At 44.2% G+C, this 16,598-nt stretch overlaps 1 protein-coding gene across 3 annotated transcripts in view; it reads right to left on the reverse strand.

Annotated features, from left to right (window-relative positions):
- Window positions 1–561: 561 nt before the first annotated feature.
- The window catches only part of LOC139545586 (CCN family member 1-like), a 30,304-nt gene continuing 14,267 nt past the window's right edge, over window positions 562–16,598 (reverse strand). For 2 of the 3 annotated variants that reach the window (XM_071353533.1, XM_071353535.1), the window contains 4 exons: window positions 3,400–3,613; window positions 2,831–3,184; window positions 2,056–2,258; window positions 562–1,879 (listed from right to left, as the gene is read on the reverse strand). In XM_071353533.1, the coding sequence (XP_071209634.1) occupies window positions 1,577–1,879; window positions 2,056–2,258; window positions 2,831–3,184; window positions 3,400–3,613 (1,074 nt within the window). In that variant the 3' untranslated portion in view covers window positions 562–1,576. Of the gene's footprint in view, window positions 1,880–2,055; window positions 2,259–2,830; window positions 3,185–3,399; window positions 3,614–3,905; window positions 4,233–16,598 lie in introns of those variants that run through there. The other variant, XM_071353532.1, reaches the window with a different exon arrangement.

Here is a 16,598-nt window from a genome sequence, read left to right on the forward strand (position 1 = left end):
GACAACGACCCTAAGCACACAGTCAAGACAACACAGGAGTGTCTTTGGGACAAGTCTCAATGTCCTTGAGTTGCCCAGCCAGAGCCCGGACTTGAACCCGATCGAACATCTCTATAGACCTGAAAATAGCTGTGAAGCGACGCTCCCCATCCAACCTCACAGAGCTTGAGAGGATCTGCAGAGAAGAATGGGAGAAACTCCCCAAATAGAGCTGTACCAAGCTTGTAGTGTCATACCCAAGAAGAATCAAGGCTGTAATCGCTGACAAAGGCACCTCAACAAAGTACTGAGTAAAGTTCTTTAATTGTCATTATGGGGTATTGTGTGTAGATTGATGAGGGAAAAAAACAAATGTAATCAATTTTAGAATAAGGCTGTAACGTAACAAAATTCTGGGTCTGAATACTTTCTGAATGCACTGTACCCCCTTCTCTGAGTCTGTCCCAACTCAGGAGAGACTCGTTTGCCCTCCTTACAGCAGCATTCCAGACCAACCACCCTATGCTGTCATCTAAATCACCATCCACCTGACGCACCTCTCAGAGAAGCACAAGACAGAGCACGTGTTGAAGGTTTTATTTGATGTATCAGAGAATTATTGATAAGAATTCAAACAATATATAAATCTTAAATATATATATATAATAAAATCTTCCCTCCAGTATAAGAAAGTCTCCATACTATGAGGCAATAAAAACACACCCCGGAAAATGAGGTGATCTGTATAAATTGCCACTCAACAAAGAGTGAAGTCTGTACACTATACTCTGTAATATGACAAACACACACACATGTAAACACTCTGTTTTCTCACCCTTTCATTCTCTCACACACACACAAACACTTCACTTTACAACATGTAACATACAGGTAAAATCATTGATGACGTCCTGTCCTCATTCGACCATCAATGTATCAGACAAAACACTTCATCATACATTAATGTATGGGATTGCCTATGGTCATCGCTCATCACATCTTTACACATTATGACAAAAAGTAATATGTCCCTCATATACATGCATACAAGTTCCTTTCTTTTCCCCCCACTGTGGTTATAGAGAGACTTGACAATGTTAACAAATAAAAAATAATTAATAATAAAAGGGTGAAAAGCAGAGGATTCATTTACATATTTCACCCACAAGTCCAACATGACATCAAGAAAGTGACATCAGGCCATCTAGTCTGTTGTGCTCAGTGCTGTCCCTTCCTCCACCGGAACAGTTCCGTGGCTGGGTCATCAGCAGGGAAGGGGGACTGGACCTAGCCGCAGAGAGTTGCACCAAATAGCTACCCATCTCTCATGTTGGATAACTGGGGGCAACGTGTCAGGAAGCTTAAAGTGCAAGCAATGGTTCTGCATGGTTGGGGGGAGCGGCCACCTAGCTCTCTCTCCCATAGTCTGGCGCTGGTGCAGGCGGGGAGAGGCTGCCAGCCACACTGGTGTCCAGGAAGGGGCTGAAAGGCAGGGCTATCCGTGGGCAGAGGGCGTATGGAAGATGGGGAGAGACTAGCATGCCCTAGCCCTATCCAGTGTGTCGAGGCTGGGGTTGGGCATCCTCCTAATCCTGACTCAGTGCCTGAAGGTGTGGATGTCATTGTGTAGGCTGACAGAGGGCCTTGAGGGGGAGCCGTGATTGTTGCAGCTCTTCTTGCAGCTGCAGTGCTGGATCCACATGACGTTGCGTGTGAAGCCCTCTCCGTCGGGACAGTGGAAGCGCAGGCGGACGGTGCGGGTCAGTGAAGGGGTGCAGCATCGTCTGTCCGCACAGGAGCCGCAGCTGCGAGGTCGATAGTGCCGTGCTGTGTAGCAGCCAGCAAAGTTGATGCTGATTGGCTCCTGAGGGCGCACTGAACGCTGGCACTTCTTTCCCCTCTGGACAGTTAACAAACACACAGTTAGACAACTGAGCTACATAAACCATAATAAATAGTCATATTGAAAAGGTTCTCATCATCAAAAATGAAATTTTAACATGTTCTATGTGCTCTACTTGTATGCTTCATAATTTCCCACAAACATATCAGACATTGAGAGGAGCCTCATTTTACCTTGATTGCTGGGGTAAGTCGCAGGTCACATTGGCGGACTTGACACAGTCGTGTCTCTCTGACAAGCCGGCAGTCTGCGTTGTTATTGGTCACCCGACTGGAGATGCCCATCCCACAGGTAGTGGAACATTCCGTCCAATCAGTGGTCTGCGGGAAGCATCTGGCGCTTAGCGACACCTGGGACCTGGGGAGGGGCACCACCTCTGTGAAAGGAGGGGACAGGGAATCATGAGAAACATACAATGTAAAGACTATGGGAACATACAGGGTTACAATTAAGAGAAACATACAGGGTTACAATTAAGAGAAACATACAGGGTTACAATTAAGAGAAACATACAGGGTTACAATTAAGAGAAACATACAGGGTTACAATTAAGAGAAACATACAGGGTTACAATTAAGAGAAACACACAGCGTTACAATTAAGAGAAACACACAGGGTTACAATTAAGAGAAACATACAGGGTTACAATTAAGAGAAACATACAGGGTTACAATTATGAGAAACATACAGGGTTACAATTAAGAGAAACATACAGGGTTACAATTATGAGAAACATACAGGGTTACAATTATGAGAAACATACAGGGTTACAATTAAGAGAAACATACATGGTTACAATTAAGAGAAACATACAGGGTTACAATTATGAGAAACATACAGGGTTACAATTATGAGAAACATACAAGGTTAGGATTATGACCAAGATAGGATTATGCCTGGATAGAGACTGTGGAAGAATGAGACATTGGGATAGGTTGTTGACTGTACCTCTAAAGGTGACTCCAGTGCTGGCCTGATAGTGTGGCTGTTCCTGGAGCTGATTGTTGATGTGGTTTGGGAGGGTTTGTGGGTTGGGCAGGGCTGCCTGTGGAGGTTCCTCTGGGTCCTCACTGATGTGGTTATTGTCGTCACAGACCCACTCCGCACAGCAGCGGCCCAAGGGCCGTGCCAGCCTTGGCCGGGAGCAGCGCCAGTCGGGCAGGGACACCTGGTGGGGGCAGAGTGGCATGCAGCCCACCACCCCGTCCATGCAGCTGCACTGGTGCTGGCAGCTGGGCTGGAAGTCCTCTCCATGCTGGTAGACACGCCCGCTGAACTCGCAGGACCGGCCCTTGGCCTCCGCTAGGGAGACACACAGACACATTATCAGCACAGTGGACTTTATACCACTATGGCAGTGTTACAATGATGCTGAGCATTTATCTACTTGAATGATAACATTTCTACTATAATTCTGAAATCCCCATACCCAGCTGCTACACCCATACTTCTGCATACTCCCATACTGGCCCAACCACCTCTCTCCCGCTGATGTTAGGGGTGCTCCTGGTCCTTACCTCGGCACAGGCCTCTCTCTGGGTTTCCCCCAGCCCCCAGGTGGCAGTGCAGACCCTTGATGTGGTCACAGGGCTGGCTGGGGCTGCAGTCCTGGTTGAACTGCCTGGCACACACCTTACAGCAGCCACAGGCGTCTGTCACCCAGCTGACGCCCACTGGGCACAATGGGGGTGATGGGCCACAAGAGCACTGGGCAGGACAGTCACTCTCCACCTGAGAGAGAGAGCAGTGTCAGTGTTACAGATGTGTTGGGGTCCGTACAGCAGCAGTAGGGTAGAGGTGCAGCCTCGTCTTTACTATGACTAGTAGTACTGTAGTATACTCTCATACTGGAGTGTCTTTCTTCATTGTAACAAAAAAACAAAAAAGTTAAACAATTAATTTTGTAGAAAAAACTTTGGAAAAGCAGAAACGCATCGTAAATAAAATAATGCAAAATGTAGAGAGAAAGGAAAATAAAGGAAAAAATAGGGCAGGCAGGTAAGTATGCATCTATGAAACTCACCATGACAGCAGCACTGGAGAGGAGAACGAACAGGGTAGAAACAGTCCTTCTCAAACTAACCAGAGAAAACATCCTGAAAGCGTACTTCCCAAAATTACAATCAGAGGTCGTTAGATGGAGAACAGAAACCTGGTGGCTGTGACGATATACTGTCCAGAGTCTGCACGTGAGTCCAGAGAGGACAGAAGTCTGTTGATCTGTCAGCTTACCTATTCATTCATCTGAACCGATCCATAGTTCTGTGCGAGCGCACTAAAAGCTACATTAGTTTGGTGTTTGCTCTCCTACAGTGTCAGCACAGCTCAGCTAGGGTTAGCTTCCCTTCATATAGAGATTCCCTCTGTGGTGCCTGTACTTATAGACACAGGCAGACCGCCCCCTCCCTGTGACATCAGCTCTCCTCTTAAGGAGTAAGGGAAAGTGTATGGAGGAGGATTCAGTGAGTGGAGTAGGAGAGAAAGAAATTGCACCTTTGCTACATTGCTATAATGAGAAAGCATGGTTATATTATGAACACAGTACTGTAGGCACTTCAGTGCACTGACATCTTATTACTTATATGTCCCTAATGCTATTGATAAACTACAAGAATAGCTAATTGCTGGTAAATTCACAATAAGCAAAGCTAAGTGTGGAGTAACTTCAAATAGTATTTGATTTCTTTCAAATAGGTTGAGCATATGATTAAGCCTGCCTGAAGTGCCAGATGGGTGTGGTTTGCACTTTTGGGACTATTCCTGCATATGAGCAGTGTTTGACAATGAGGATCACCTAAGCTAAGACCGATACTGGAAACAGAAAAACAAGTGCAGGTGTCATGGGAAAAATGAGTGGGGAATCCCGCTCTGGCGTAGAATCCACTTTAATAGGGGAAGTGGTTATGCAGATAGCTGAGAAAATCTGTGCGTACAACTCTTCAAACATTCTATTACCTGGCCGTGCTGGCCCCAGAAACCCCACTGAAACACACTGCCCAGGCCAGGACACGTATCCTGTGTTCCCTCCATCTCTTTCCTAATGGCCACATTCCAGGACAAAAAAAGTATCTTCTACAGGTTCCCATGTTCGGTAGGAAAAACTAAACATTGCCATTGTCATCCCAGAGTAATATAAAGTGTTTTGCTCGAGGGCAGGAAGGCCCTGCGTTAGGCCTTGGCTCTCTCTGTTATGAAACACAGGAAACATCATTTAGCACATTTGATGAGGCAACTGAAAACCTGCAAAGCGGGAGAAAGGAGTGAGTGGGAATATAGTCTCTCACACCACAGGAGAAGGCAAAGAACATAAATAGGACCCATTTCTGTGGATCCTTGCTCTATTTGTCAGACCTGTCCTCACTTAACCCAGTTCACCTTCACAAAACCACAACGACAACACAGCTTCATCTACGAAGGCAAATCCTAAAAAGCATCAAATAGGATATAAATAATAACGGTTTAGAATAACACGTGTATTTCTTTGAATACCAAAACCACTTCAGAAATCCAACAATTGCGAGGAATGAACCAAAATGAAAAACCAAAGATAAAAACCGCCATGGCTATGTTGAGAGTTGAGGCAGCAGGAATCTGTGTGTGTTAAGATCAGTGGGAGCAGGGGAAACCACGGAGAGCAGGTGTTGCTACCTGCCTGCCACTGATGTGGGGATGGATGAGCACTGTGGAGAGAGGAGTAATGGAGAGAGAGAGAGACGTGAGCCACACCCAGACACCCAGGCCACTGGGCTGAAACCACCAGGATTCTGGGAATGTTTGAGAGAGAACACCTTGTAGGGGAAGGAGGGGTGGGAGGATTAGGGCAGAAGTCTGGATTCCTGGCATTCCTGACCCACAAAGACAGGATGTGTGTGCTGGCCATGGTGCATGGGACACTGACGAAAGGGGGAGGGGGGCCTGTTTGGCAGCGTCCCCCCCTGGCCCTCAGCCAGCGATTGTTTGTCAGCCAGACAAACATTTCCCAAAACGGGGGGGGGGGGAGGAGCCGTGACGATTTATCACCGCAGTCCCTTTGCTATCTACTCAGCCTAGTCTCAACCTACACCTCAGTTATCATACAAACCACCTACGATCTGAAGATTCACTGCACCCTGATCTGCACCATCCCTATTGTATGGCTGCAGTTAGCAGCTTCTCTCCTTTGGAGGCTTTTACAGCGGCTTTAGGTCTGGTCTACTCACAGCCTGAAGATAATGGTCTGTGGACATATTGATATTGTTGGCAACTCTGATGCCAGTATGTACCCTGCATAGTGCCAAGAAAGGCCAGTGTTGATGGGAAACTCTGTATCACTGGTGAAGAAGTGGGTAAACAGGAAGTCTATCTGCACAACTCTCAGGAAGAGTTGTTCTAATGTTCTAATCGAAACAGATCTGCCCTGAACACGTAAAGCAGTGTAACTGGATGTGTGTGTGTGTTCCATATCATATAATAGCAAACAGACAATTTTATTGAAGTCAACTCCATCAGACTGGTTTACTGTAGCTATTTCTTTCACTAAAAGTCCATTTAAAAAAGAAACATCTGACAAATACGTGATTTGCATTCTGAGTAACAGTATATGACAGTGGGAGCAGCCTCACATGTATTTGGGTAAACATATACATGTGTGGAATCAGCTGTGTGTCAGTGGTGCACCCTAACCCAGCCCATGATACAACCTCTATAGTTCAGGCCACTGGATTCCTCATACTAGTGTCCTAAAAACCTTGGCTGGTACACTCACACACTCAATCATAAGTAACCCTTAAAAGCGTCCCTTCCAAAAGTGCCTGCTTGTTTGCCAAATGTCCATAAATGTACATCTAGGAGAGAGAATACTAATTACACAACAAATAAATATGTTGCACTTCGCACATTCCTTTAAGGCAGTTGAACAAGACAGCTGTGAAAAGGATGATGTCATGGGCCCCGGCCTTGTGGCGTATTAGGGGCCTCATGACTGGCAGTAGACATCTGTGCATCTTCCCTCCAGTAGGATGACAGGTAGCCTAGTGGTTAAGAGCATTGGGCCAGTAACCGAAAGGTCACTGGTTCAAATTCCCAAGCCTACTGGGTGAAAAATCTGTCAATGTGCCCTTGAGCAAGGCACTTAACCCTAATTGCTCCTGTAAGTCACTCTGGATAAGAGCGTCTGCTAAATGACTCAAATGTAAATGCACGCTCCTCCATGAGGCCCCAGAGAAGAGCCTGATTAGTAGACCCGTGCTAGCCTAATGCAGGTGTGGCTGTCCTGCACCCATTAAGACACAAATGGGCCTCATTTAACCTGGCGGCTGCCCAAGCAGGAGCGCAAAGGGAACCTGTAGTCTGTGCATTCCTTCACCCAGCCTAATAGGAGTGATGAAAGCAGCCAGAGACCCCGTGGGGCACTAACCTGTCCATTGTGTGGCTGACTGACATGAGCAGGTATGCTACAGTCAGATACAGAGAGACAGACACCCCCCCCCCCCCTTCTCTAAGAGAAGAGAGGTATGCATGCCCAGTGTAATCAGTCGGCCCATGCTGTAAGCCAAAACTACTGCTGAGTCACCTGATATTGTGAAGCACACCCACCTACAAGGTTATGAGTTGTGGAGTACTTGCATGACAGCCAGGGACCTTACAAACGCAATGCATAGAAAATGAAATAGAATCCCAGGACAAGACTACTAGACTGTGACAAGGGATTGATTATAATCCATTTACTGTAATAATGTCTGAATCCAGACCACCTATACAGTCCATTTCCAAATTAATCCTCTCTTTTACTGTAGCCTACCTAATCAACTGTGGCGACTAGATTACGAACATTCACAAAATACTTCTCAGAATTCAAAGCTCAAATTAAATCAGACAAACAGATGATGGGCCACAGCAACCATAGCTACTGAGGTTTCTTAAGCTGCACACTGCCTATTAAGTCAAATAAAATCAAATGTTATTCATCACATGCTTAGTAAACAACAAGTGTAGACTAACAGTGAAATGCTGACTTATGAGCCCTCGCCAAAAATGCAGATAGAGAAATAATAGAAAAGTAATAACACAGAATAGTAAAAGTAATAATAAAAACACAATGAGAAACGATAATTGGCTATATAAAGTGCCTTCGGAAAGTCTTCAGACCCCTCAACTTTTTCCACATTTTGTTACATTACAGCCTTAATCCAAAATGGATTAAATTAAAACATTTCCTCAGCAAACAACACACAATACCCCATAATGACAAAGCAAAAACTGTTTAGACATTTTTGCAAATGTATAATTTTTAAAAACAGAAATACCTTATCTACATAAGTAAAGTACGCACTACCCTCTGTAGCGCCTTGCGGTCGGATGCCAAGCAGTTGCCATATCAAGTGGTGATGCAGCCAGTCAAGATGCTCTCAATGGTGCAGCTGTATAACTTTTGAGGATCTGAGGGCCCATGCAACATATTCTGAGGGGGAATACTGTTTGTTCACGACTGTGTTTGTGTGTGGGGACCATGATAGATCCTTAGTGATGTGGACAGCGAGGAACAGGAAGCTATCGACCCGCTCCTCTACAGCCCAGTCGATGTGAATGGGTGCGTGCTCGGCCCTCTGTTTCCTGCAGTCCACAATCAACTCCTTTGTCTTGCTGACGTTGAGGGAGAGGTTGTTGTCCTGGCACCACAATGCCAGGTGTCTGACCTCCTCCCTATAATCTGTCTCATCGTCGGTGATCAGACCAACCACAGTCGTGTCGTCAGCAAACTTAATGATGGTGTCAGAGTCGTGCGCGGCTACGCAGTCATGGGTGAACAGGGAGTACAGGAGGGGACAAAGCACGCATTGCTGAGGGGAGCCCATGTTGAGGGTCAGCGTGGCGGATGTGTTGTTGCCTACCCTCACCACCTGGGGGCGGCGTGTCAGGATGTCCAGGATCCAGTTGCAGAGGGAGGTGTTCAGTCTCAGGGTCCATTGCTTAGTGATGAGCTTGGAGGGCACTATGGTCTGGAACAGTGAGCTGTAGTCAATGAACATTGTTCTCACATAGGTGTTGCACTTGTTCAGGTGGGAGAGGGCAGTGTGGAGTGCAATATAAATTGCATCATCTGTGGATCTGTTGGGGAGGTATGCGAATTGGAGTGGGTCCAGGGTATCTGGGATGATGGTGTTGATGTGAGCTATGACCAGCCTTTCAAAGCATTACATGGCTACAGATGTGAGTGCTAAGGGCCAATAGTCATTTAGGCAGGTTACCTTAGTGTTCTTAGGCACAGGGACTATGGTGGTCTGATTGAAACATGTAGGAGTGGGTCAGGGAGAGGTTGAAAATGTCAGCGCATGCTCTGAGTACGTGTCCTGGTAATCTGTCTGTCCCGGCGACCTTGTTAACCTGTTTAAAGGTCTTACATCAGCTACAGAGAGTGTAATCACACAGTCGTCCGGAACAGCCGGTGCTCTCATGCATGGTTCAGTGTGGCTTGCTTCGAAATGAGCATGGAAGGTATTTAGCTCGTCTGGTAGGTTTGGTTCACTGGACAGCTCGTGGCTGGGTTTCTCTTTGTAATCCGCAATAGTTTGCCAGCCCTGCCACATCCGATGAGCATCAGAGCCGACGTAGTAGGATTCGATCTTAGTCCTGTATTGACGCTTTGCCTGTTTGATGTAAGGGTCCAGATTAGTGTCCCGCTCCTTGAAAGCGGCAGCTCTAGCCTTTAGCTCAGTGTGGATGTTGCCTGTAATCTTTGGCTTCTGGTTGGGATATGCCCGTACGGTCACTGTGGGGATGACGTTGTCAATGCACTTATTAATGAAGAAAGTGACTGATGTGGTAAACTCTTCAATGCCATCGGATAAATCCCAGAACATATTCCAGTCTGTGCTAGGGAAGGAAACAGTCCTGTAGCTTATCATCTGCTTCATCGGACCACTTCCGTATTGAGCATGTCACTCCTGATTTCCGTTTGTAAGCAGAAATCAGGAGGATAAAGTTATGGTCAGATTGGCCAAATGGAGGGCGAAGTTGAACTTTGTATGCGATTCTGTGTGTGGCGTAAAAGTGATTTAGAGTTTTGTCTCCTCTAGTTGCACAGGTGACATGCTGGTATTAGGAAAAACAGATTTCAGTTTCACTGAATTAAAATCACCGGCCACTAGGAGCGCCACCTCTGGATGAGCAATTTCTTGTTTGCTTATGGCCCTATACAGCTCGTTGAGTGAGGCCTTACTGCCAGCATCGGTTTGTGGTGTTAAATAGACAGCTACCAAAAATATAGATGAAAACTATAAATAGTATAGTCTACAACAGGGGTATTCAACTCTTACCATACAAGGTCCGGAGCCTGCTGGTTTTCTGTCCAACCTAATAATGAACTGCACACACCTGGTGTTCCAGGTCTAATTCAGTCCCTGATTAGAGGGGAACAATTAAAAAATATATTGGAACTGGCTTTGAGGTCCATAGTTGAATTTGAGGGGTCTACAGCTTATCAGGAGGTATTCTATCTCAGGCGAGAAGAACCTCGAGACTTCCTTAATATTAGAGATTGCATAGCAGTTGTGAACAAAGACACATACACCTCCCCCTTGAGCTTACCCGAGGCTGCCGTTCAACCCTGCCAATGCATAGAAAAACCAGCTTGATGTATATTGTCCATGTCCAACCCACGACTCAGAGAAACACAGGATATTACAGTGCTTCAGGTCCTGTTGATAGGATAGTCTCGAACAGAGCTCGTCCAATTTGTTCTCCAATGACTGTACATTCACCAATAGAACGAAGGGTAGTGGCGGATTATTTATTCGCCAAAGTAGTTTCATCAGGGTGCCCGCACATCAGCCTCTCTTACGTCGTCTCTTCCTTTTCCGAGTCTCAGGGATTAGGGCTTGGTCTGGGGTGAGCAGTATGTCCTCCACCGCCGACTCGTTGAAGTAGAAATCTTCCAAATCGAGGTTAGTGATCGCTGATGTACAGTTACAATCAGCGCAAAATTGGACAGAAGCCCGTAAAACTGCAGCTATCCATTGCAGCGCCATTCTACCACTAAAATGAACGGTGTATTAAACTAAGTACACAAAAAAATATACAAACTTGCATTGCAAAGAGACTTTAGTGTATCCTGTTAGTGGGGAGGTGTGAGGGGGGAGGGCTGTGTGGCACCATTATACAGTAGTGCCTGTGATTCAGAGGGGAAAATGTTATCGCAGAAAGCTGTAAGCAGAAAGTTTCAGGATTATCCAACAGGGATGGTGACACAAACACATAAAACCTAATGTGACTGACTGGGCCACTAGGCTAAATTCAAGCCAATAAAGTGTAGCCCACCATACACTTGATCTACAAGAAATCTAGAGCTTATGATGAAACAGCCAAGTATGTCCAGGTAAGGGAGTCAGACCTACTGGATATTCACACTCAACTACCACAGTTCATAGCATTAAGCATTCATTTCCTTAGTAGCTAGATCATTTGTTTATTCAGAAGCTTGCAGCAGGCACTAATACCCACTAACACATTATGCAGTGTTATGCCACCTAAAATGAGGCCAGTTTGTTTGCTCTGACATTCAACTTCATTCCTAATCTAAGGCTTCTTTATACCCTGGTGAGGTCTCATGTATAAAATCATACAGGAACTTTACGTTATGAAAAAATACCAGTTTTATTAAAAACAAACTAATCTAATCTAAACAACAGTGTATAAGCAACAGAAAGAGGCCTTTCCCTGATAGGGTGATAGGAGATGCTCTGGGGTAAGGCAGTAAGAGAGAAACCTGTTGAAAACATGCTGTAACTTCATGTAGTAGTATTTGCTTTAAAAACCTTTACTTATACACAGAGAAGTAAGTAAAAGCTGGCATCAGACAGGTTCGGTTCAGTCAGTTCTTTCCTGAACTCAGCTTTGTTATAGTAAGAGTCTGAACTTAATAAGTACTGTTAATGTGAGGGCTTCATAGGAGCACCGGGCAGAGCAGCAGGAAACATCTCCTGGGCGTCTGCTCCACTAGCGGTAGGAGAGCTAGCCTAACCTCCTGCACCCAACACTGGCCTTAACACCCTCTCCTACATTACCAACCACTGACTGACTGCTGCTGCTGTCATAATTAAACCAAGGACAAGGAGCGGAAATGAGCACAGCTGGAGAGTTTGAGTCTAGGGGGCACCATCAACTATTCCATAAACAAACTGACTGAACAATAGCCCTAGCCTTGTGATGTGTTCCAACCCCAGGCCCACTTCTTTCAGTTGTCATTGCCAATGTACAGCGCCTTTGTAAAGTATTCAGATCCCTTGACTGTTTCCACATTTTGTTACGTTACAGCCTTATTCTAAAATGGATTAAATAATAAATCGACACACAATACCCCATAATGACAAAGCGAAACCAGTTTAAAAAAAACAGAAATACCTTATTTACCTAAGTATTCAGACCCTTTGCAAGTCCCGAAAAACACAGTGGCCTCCATCATTCTTAAATGGAAAAAGTTTGGAACCACCAAGACTCTTCCTAGAGCTGGCCGCCCAGCCAAACTGAGCAATCGGGGGAAAAGGGCCTTGGTCAGGGAGGTGACCAAGAACACAATGGTCACTCTGACAGAGCTCCAGAGTTCCTCTGTGGAGATGGGAGAACCTTCCAGAAGGACAACCATCTTGGTAGCAGTCTACCAATCAGGCCTTTATGGTAGAGTGGCCAGTTGGAAGCCACTCTTCAGTAAAAGGCACATGACAGCCCACTTGGAGTTTGCCAAAAGGCACCTAAAGGACCCTCAAGACCATGAGAAACAAGATTCTCTGGTTTGATGAAACCAAGATTTAACTATTTGGCCTGAATGCCAAGCATCACGTCTGGAGGAAACCTGGCACCATCCATGGGGGTGGCAGCATCATGCTGTGGGGATGTTTTTCAGCAGCAGGGACTGGGAAACTAATCAGGATCGAGGGAAAGATGAACAGAGCAAAGTACAGAGAGTTCCTTGATGAAAGGACGCTCAGGACCTCAGACTGGGTCAAAGGTTCACCTTCCAACAGAACAACGACCCTAAGCACACTGCCAAGACAACGCAGAAGTGGCTTTGGGACAAGTCTCTGAATGTCCTTGAGTGGCCCAGCCAGAGCCCAGACTTGAACCCGATCGAGCATCTCTGGAGAGACCTGAAAATAGCTGTGCAGCAACGCTCCCCATCTAACCTGACAGAGCTTGAGAGGATCTGCAGAGGAGAATGGGAGAAACTCCCCAAATACAGGTGTGCTAAGCTTGTAGCATCATACCCAAGAAAACCCTAGGCTGTAATCGCTGCCAAACAAAGTACTGAGTAAAGATTCTGAATACTTATGTAAATGTTATATATAGCAAACATTTTTTTTAAACTATTTTTTCTTTGTTATTATGGGGTATTGTGTGTAGACTGATGAGGGGAAAAAAACAATTGAATCAATTTTAGAATAAGGCTGGAAGGTAACAAAATGTGGAAAAAGTCAAGGGGCCTGGATACTTTCCAAATGCACTGTATGTGGGCCGCTGCACAGACTGACAGAGCTCACGCTGCACATTTGTGGCCTGCTGGAGGTCATTTTGCAGGGCTCTGGCAGTGCTCCTCCTTGCACAAAGGTGGAGGTAGTGGTCCTGCTGCTGGGTTGTTGCCCTCCTACGGCCTCCTCCACGTCTCCTGATGTACTGGCCTGTCTCCTGGTAGCGCCTCCATGCTCTGGACACTACGCTGACAGACACAGCAAACCTTCTTGCCACAGCTCGCATTGATGTGCCATCCTGGATGAGCTGCACTACCTGAGCCACTTGTGTGGGTTGTAGACTCCGTCTCATGCTACCACTAGAGTGAGAGCACCACCAGCATTCAAAAGTGACCAAAACATCAGCCAGGAAGCATAGGAACTGAGAAGTGGTCTGTGGTCACCACCTGCAGAATCACTCCTTTATTGGGGGTGTCTTGCTAATTGCCTATAATTTCCACCTTTTGTCTATTCCATTTGCACAACAGCATGTGAAATTTATTGTCAATCAGTGTTGCTTCCTAAGTGGACAGTTTGATTTCACAGAAGTGTGATTGACTTGGAGTTACATTGTGTTGTTTAAGTATTCCCTTTATTTTTTTGAGCAGTGTATAAACTCCAGTCGTACTTTATCAAAAGTCTTTTCAAAATCAGCTATGAAAACCAGGCCTGGTGTCCCCAATATTTCATAGTATTCTATTGTTTCCAGTACTTCTTATATTATCTCCAATGTATCATCCATGTAAAAAACCTGTCTGATTAGGATGAATAATATCTGACAATACTTTTTTAATTCTATGCGCAAAGCATTTTGCTAGGATTTTTGCATCACAACACTGAATTGTAAGAGGTCTCCAATTTTTTTAATGGACTGGATCTTTATATATACCACTTGGGTCCTGTTTCAATAATAATGATGATATCAGACCCTGTTGTTGCGTGTCTGAAAATCTACCATTTATATAGGAGTGGTTAAAACATGCTAATAACGGTCCTCTGAGTATATCAAAAAAAGTTTTGTATACTTCCACTGGTATCCCATCCAGCCCTGGAGTTTTCCCAGCCTTAAAGGCTTTAATTGCATCAAGAAGTTCCTCCTCTGAAATTTGGCCTTCACATGAGTCTTTCTGTACAGATGTTAATTTTACATTATTATTAGGGGAAAAATCCATACATTTAGTTTCAGTCAGCGGAGATGGAGGAGACTGTAACGTCCTGACCAGAGTTCTTATGTGTTTTGCTTGTTTAGTGTTGGTCAGGACTTGAGCTGGGTGGGAATTATATGTTGTGTGTCTAGTTTGTCTGTTTCTGTGTCCAGCCTAATATGGTTCTAAATCAGAGGCAGCTGTCAATCGTTGTCCCTGATTGAGAATCATATATAGGAGGCTTATTTTGTGGGTGATTGTTTCCTGTCTCTGTGTTTGTGTTCTGCACCAGATAGGTCTGTCTCGGTTTTCACATTTCTTGTTTTGTTGTTTGTAGTGTTCTATATTATTCTTTATTAAATATGTTGAACACTAGCCACGCTGCATTTTGGTCCTCTCCTTCACCAATGGAAGAAAACCGTTACAGAGACAAACTAAAACATATTCTTAAAGTACTTTACTTCCTCTTTCAAAATATAATTCGGTGAATCATGCGTGACTCCATCATTCGTAACAAGTTTCAATAAAAAAAAAATTGGTAGCATTTCTATATTGAATATTGAAAAAGAATTTGGTGCATTTTTCCCCATATTCCATCCAGTTCGCTTTATTTTTTATAATATATTACACTGGATCTTTCTTGAATAAGTTCCTCCATTTCTTTTTCCTATAACTTATTCTGTGCCTCTATGGTATAGTTTTTATTGCTATCTAACTGTACTGTTAGTCCTTCAATTTCCTTTGTTAATATGGACTCTTTTGATCTAAATTGCTTTGTTATATAGAAGAATACTGAATTGCATGGCCTCTAAAAGGCACATTTAAAAGTGTCCCATACAATAAGGGGATCTGCTGTACCGATGTTATGTCTGAAAAAGTCAGTTATAAATTCTTCTGTCCCTGTCCTAAACAATTTATCATCTAGTAGGCTTTGATTAAATTTCCAATATCCTCGCCCACGTGGAAATTCTGTAAGAGTAATATATATGCCAATTATGTGATGATCCGACCGCATTCTGTCCCCTATGAACACTTTTTAAACTTTTGGTGCCAGAGAGAATGGCATAAGAAAGTAGTCAAGATGACTAGCTTGATTAAGCCACTAGGTCAGGGTATTTAAGTCTCCATATATCCACTAATTCCAATATATCCATGACATTCATGATTTTCTTAAGTGCCTGAGGGTGATAGTTTGTAGTGTGATTTCCTTTCCGATCCATAGAGGTATTTAAGACCGTATTAAAATCTCCCACCATAATAATAGGGTCTAGTGTTGCTTGTAGAGTTAATATATATTTTCAAAGAAGCTTGGATCATCATTATTAGGAACGTATAGGTTAATAAGCCATATCTGTTTATTGTCCAATAACATATTTTTAAAAATCCATCTACCTTGATGATCTGTTTGGACAAGTTGCACATTTGGATCAAAATTACTGTTAATTAAAACCATCTTTGTCCATGGGAGAAATATATTTCGCGCCCCCAGTCCTTTTAACACAAAACTTAATCTAAAATTGTTGAATGAGTGTCAAGTAAGGCTTCTCTCAGAACGATGTTCTCCTTTTTAAGTTCATTCACTTCGGTTTTAATCTTATTGACTGTCACTTTTAGCTTGTTTGTTTCCTTCTCCAATGTCGCAGCTTTTTCAACACTCATCTCGAGGCTCGCCTTCAACTCTTTTATATCCTTACTGACTAGTTCAAGTATACCCAGCTTGTCATTTATTGATTTTAACAGATCGGTTTCGACCTTTACCATTCCCGGTGGTGAAAATATTAAATCGTCTGTGTCTGTAGAAGAGTCACGTTTTCGTTTTGAAATCGGTTCCCCTGTCTTACTCTCCGTCATGTTTGGGTGTTGCTTGTTTTCGTAATATTTGTCGTTAAATTTCTCAAGTATTAAGATTTGTTTTGTATTATTATCCAGATTGAAGGTTATCACCCACCAGATTGTGTAGTGCTAATATTTAGTCTAACTTGCCGATATTGAATATTACGTTTTTATCTTGAGGTGCTCTACATAACTACTTTCAGTCCGCCATTACCTGTCTCAGTCCCGCCCACCAATAGCACTATTAGTGGTGAGGTGCGG

This window comes from Salvelinus alpinus, chromosome 19 (assembly GCF_045679555.1).
Source record: "Salvelinus alpinus chromosome 19, SLU_Salpinus.1, whole genome shotgun sequence".
NCBI lineage: Eukaryota > Metazoa > Chordata > Actinopteri > Salmoniformes > Salmonidae > Salvelinus > Salvelinus alpinus.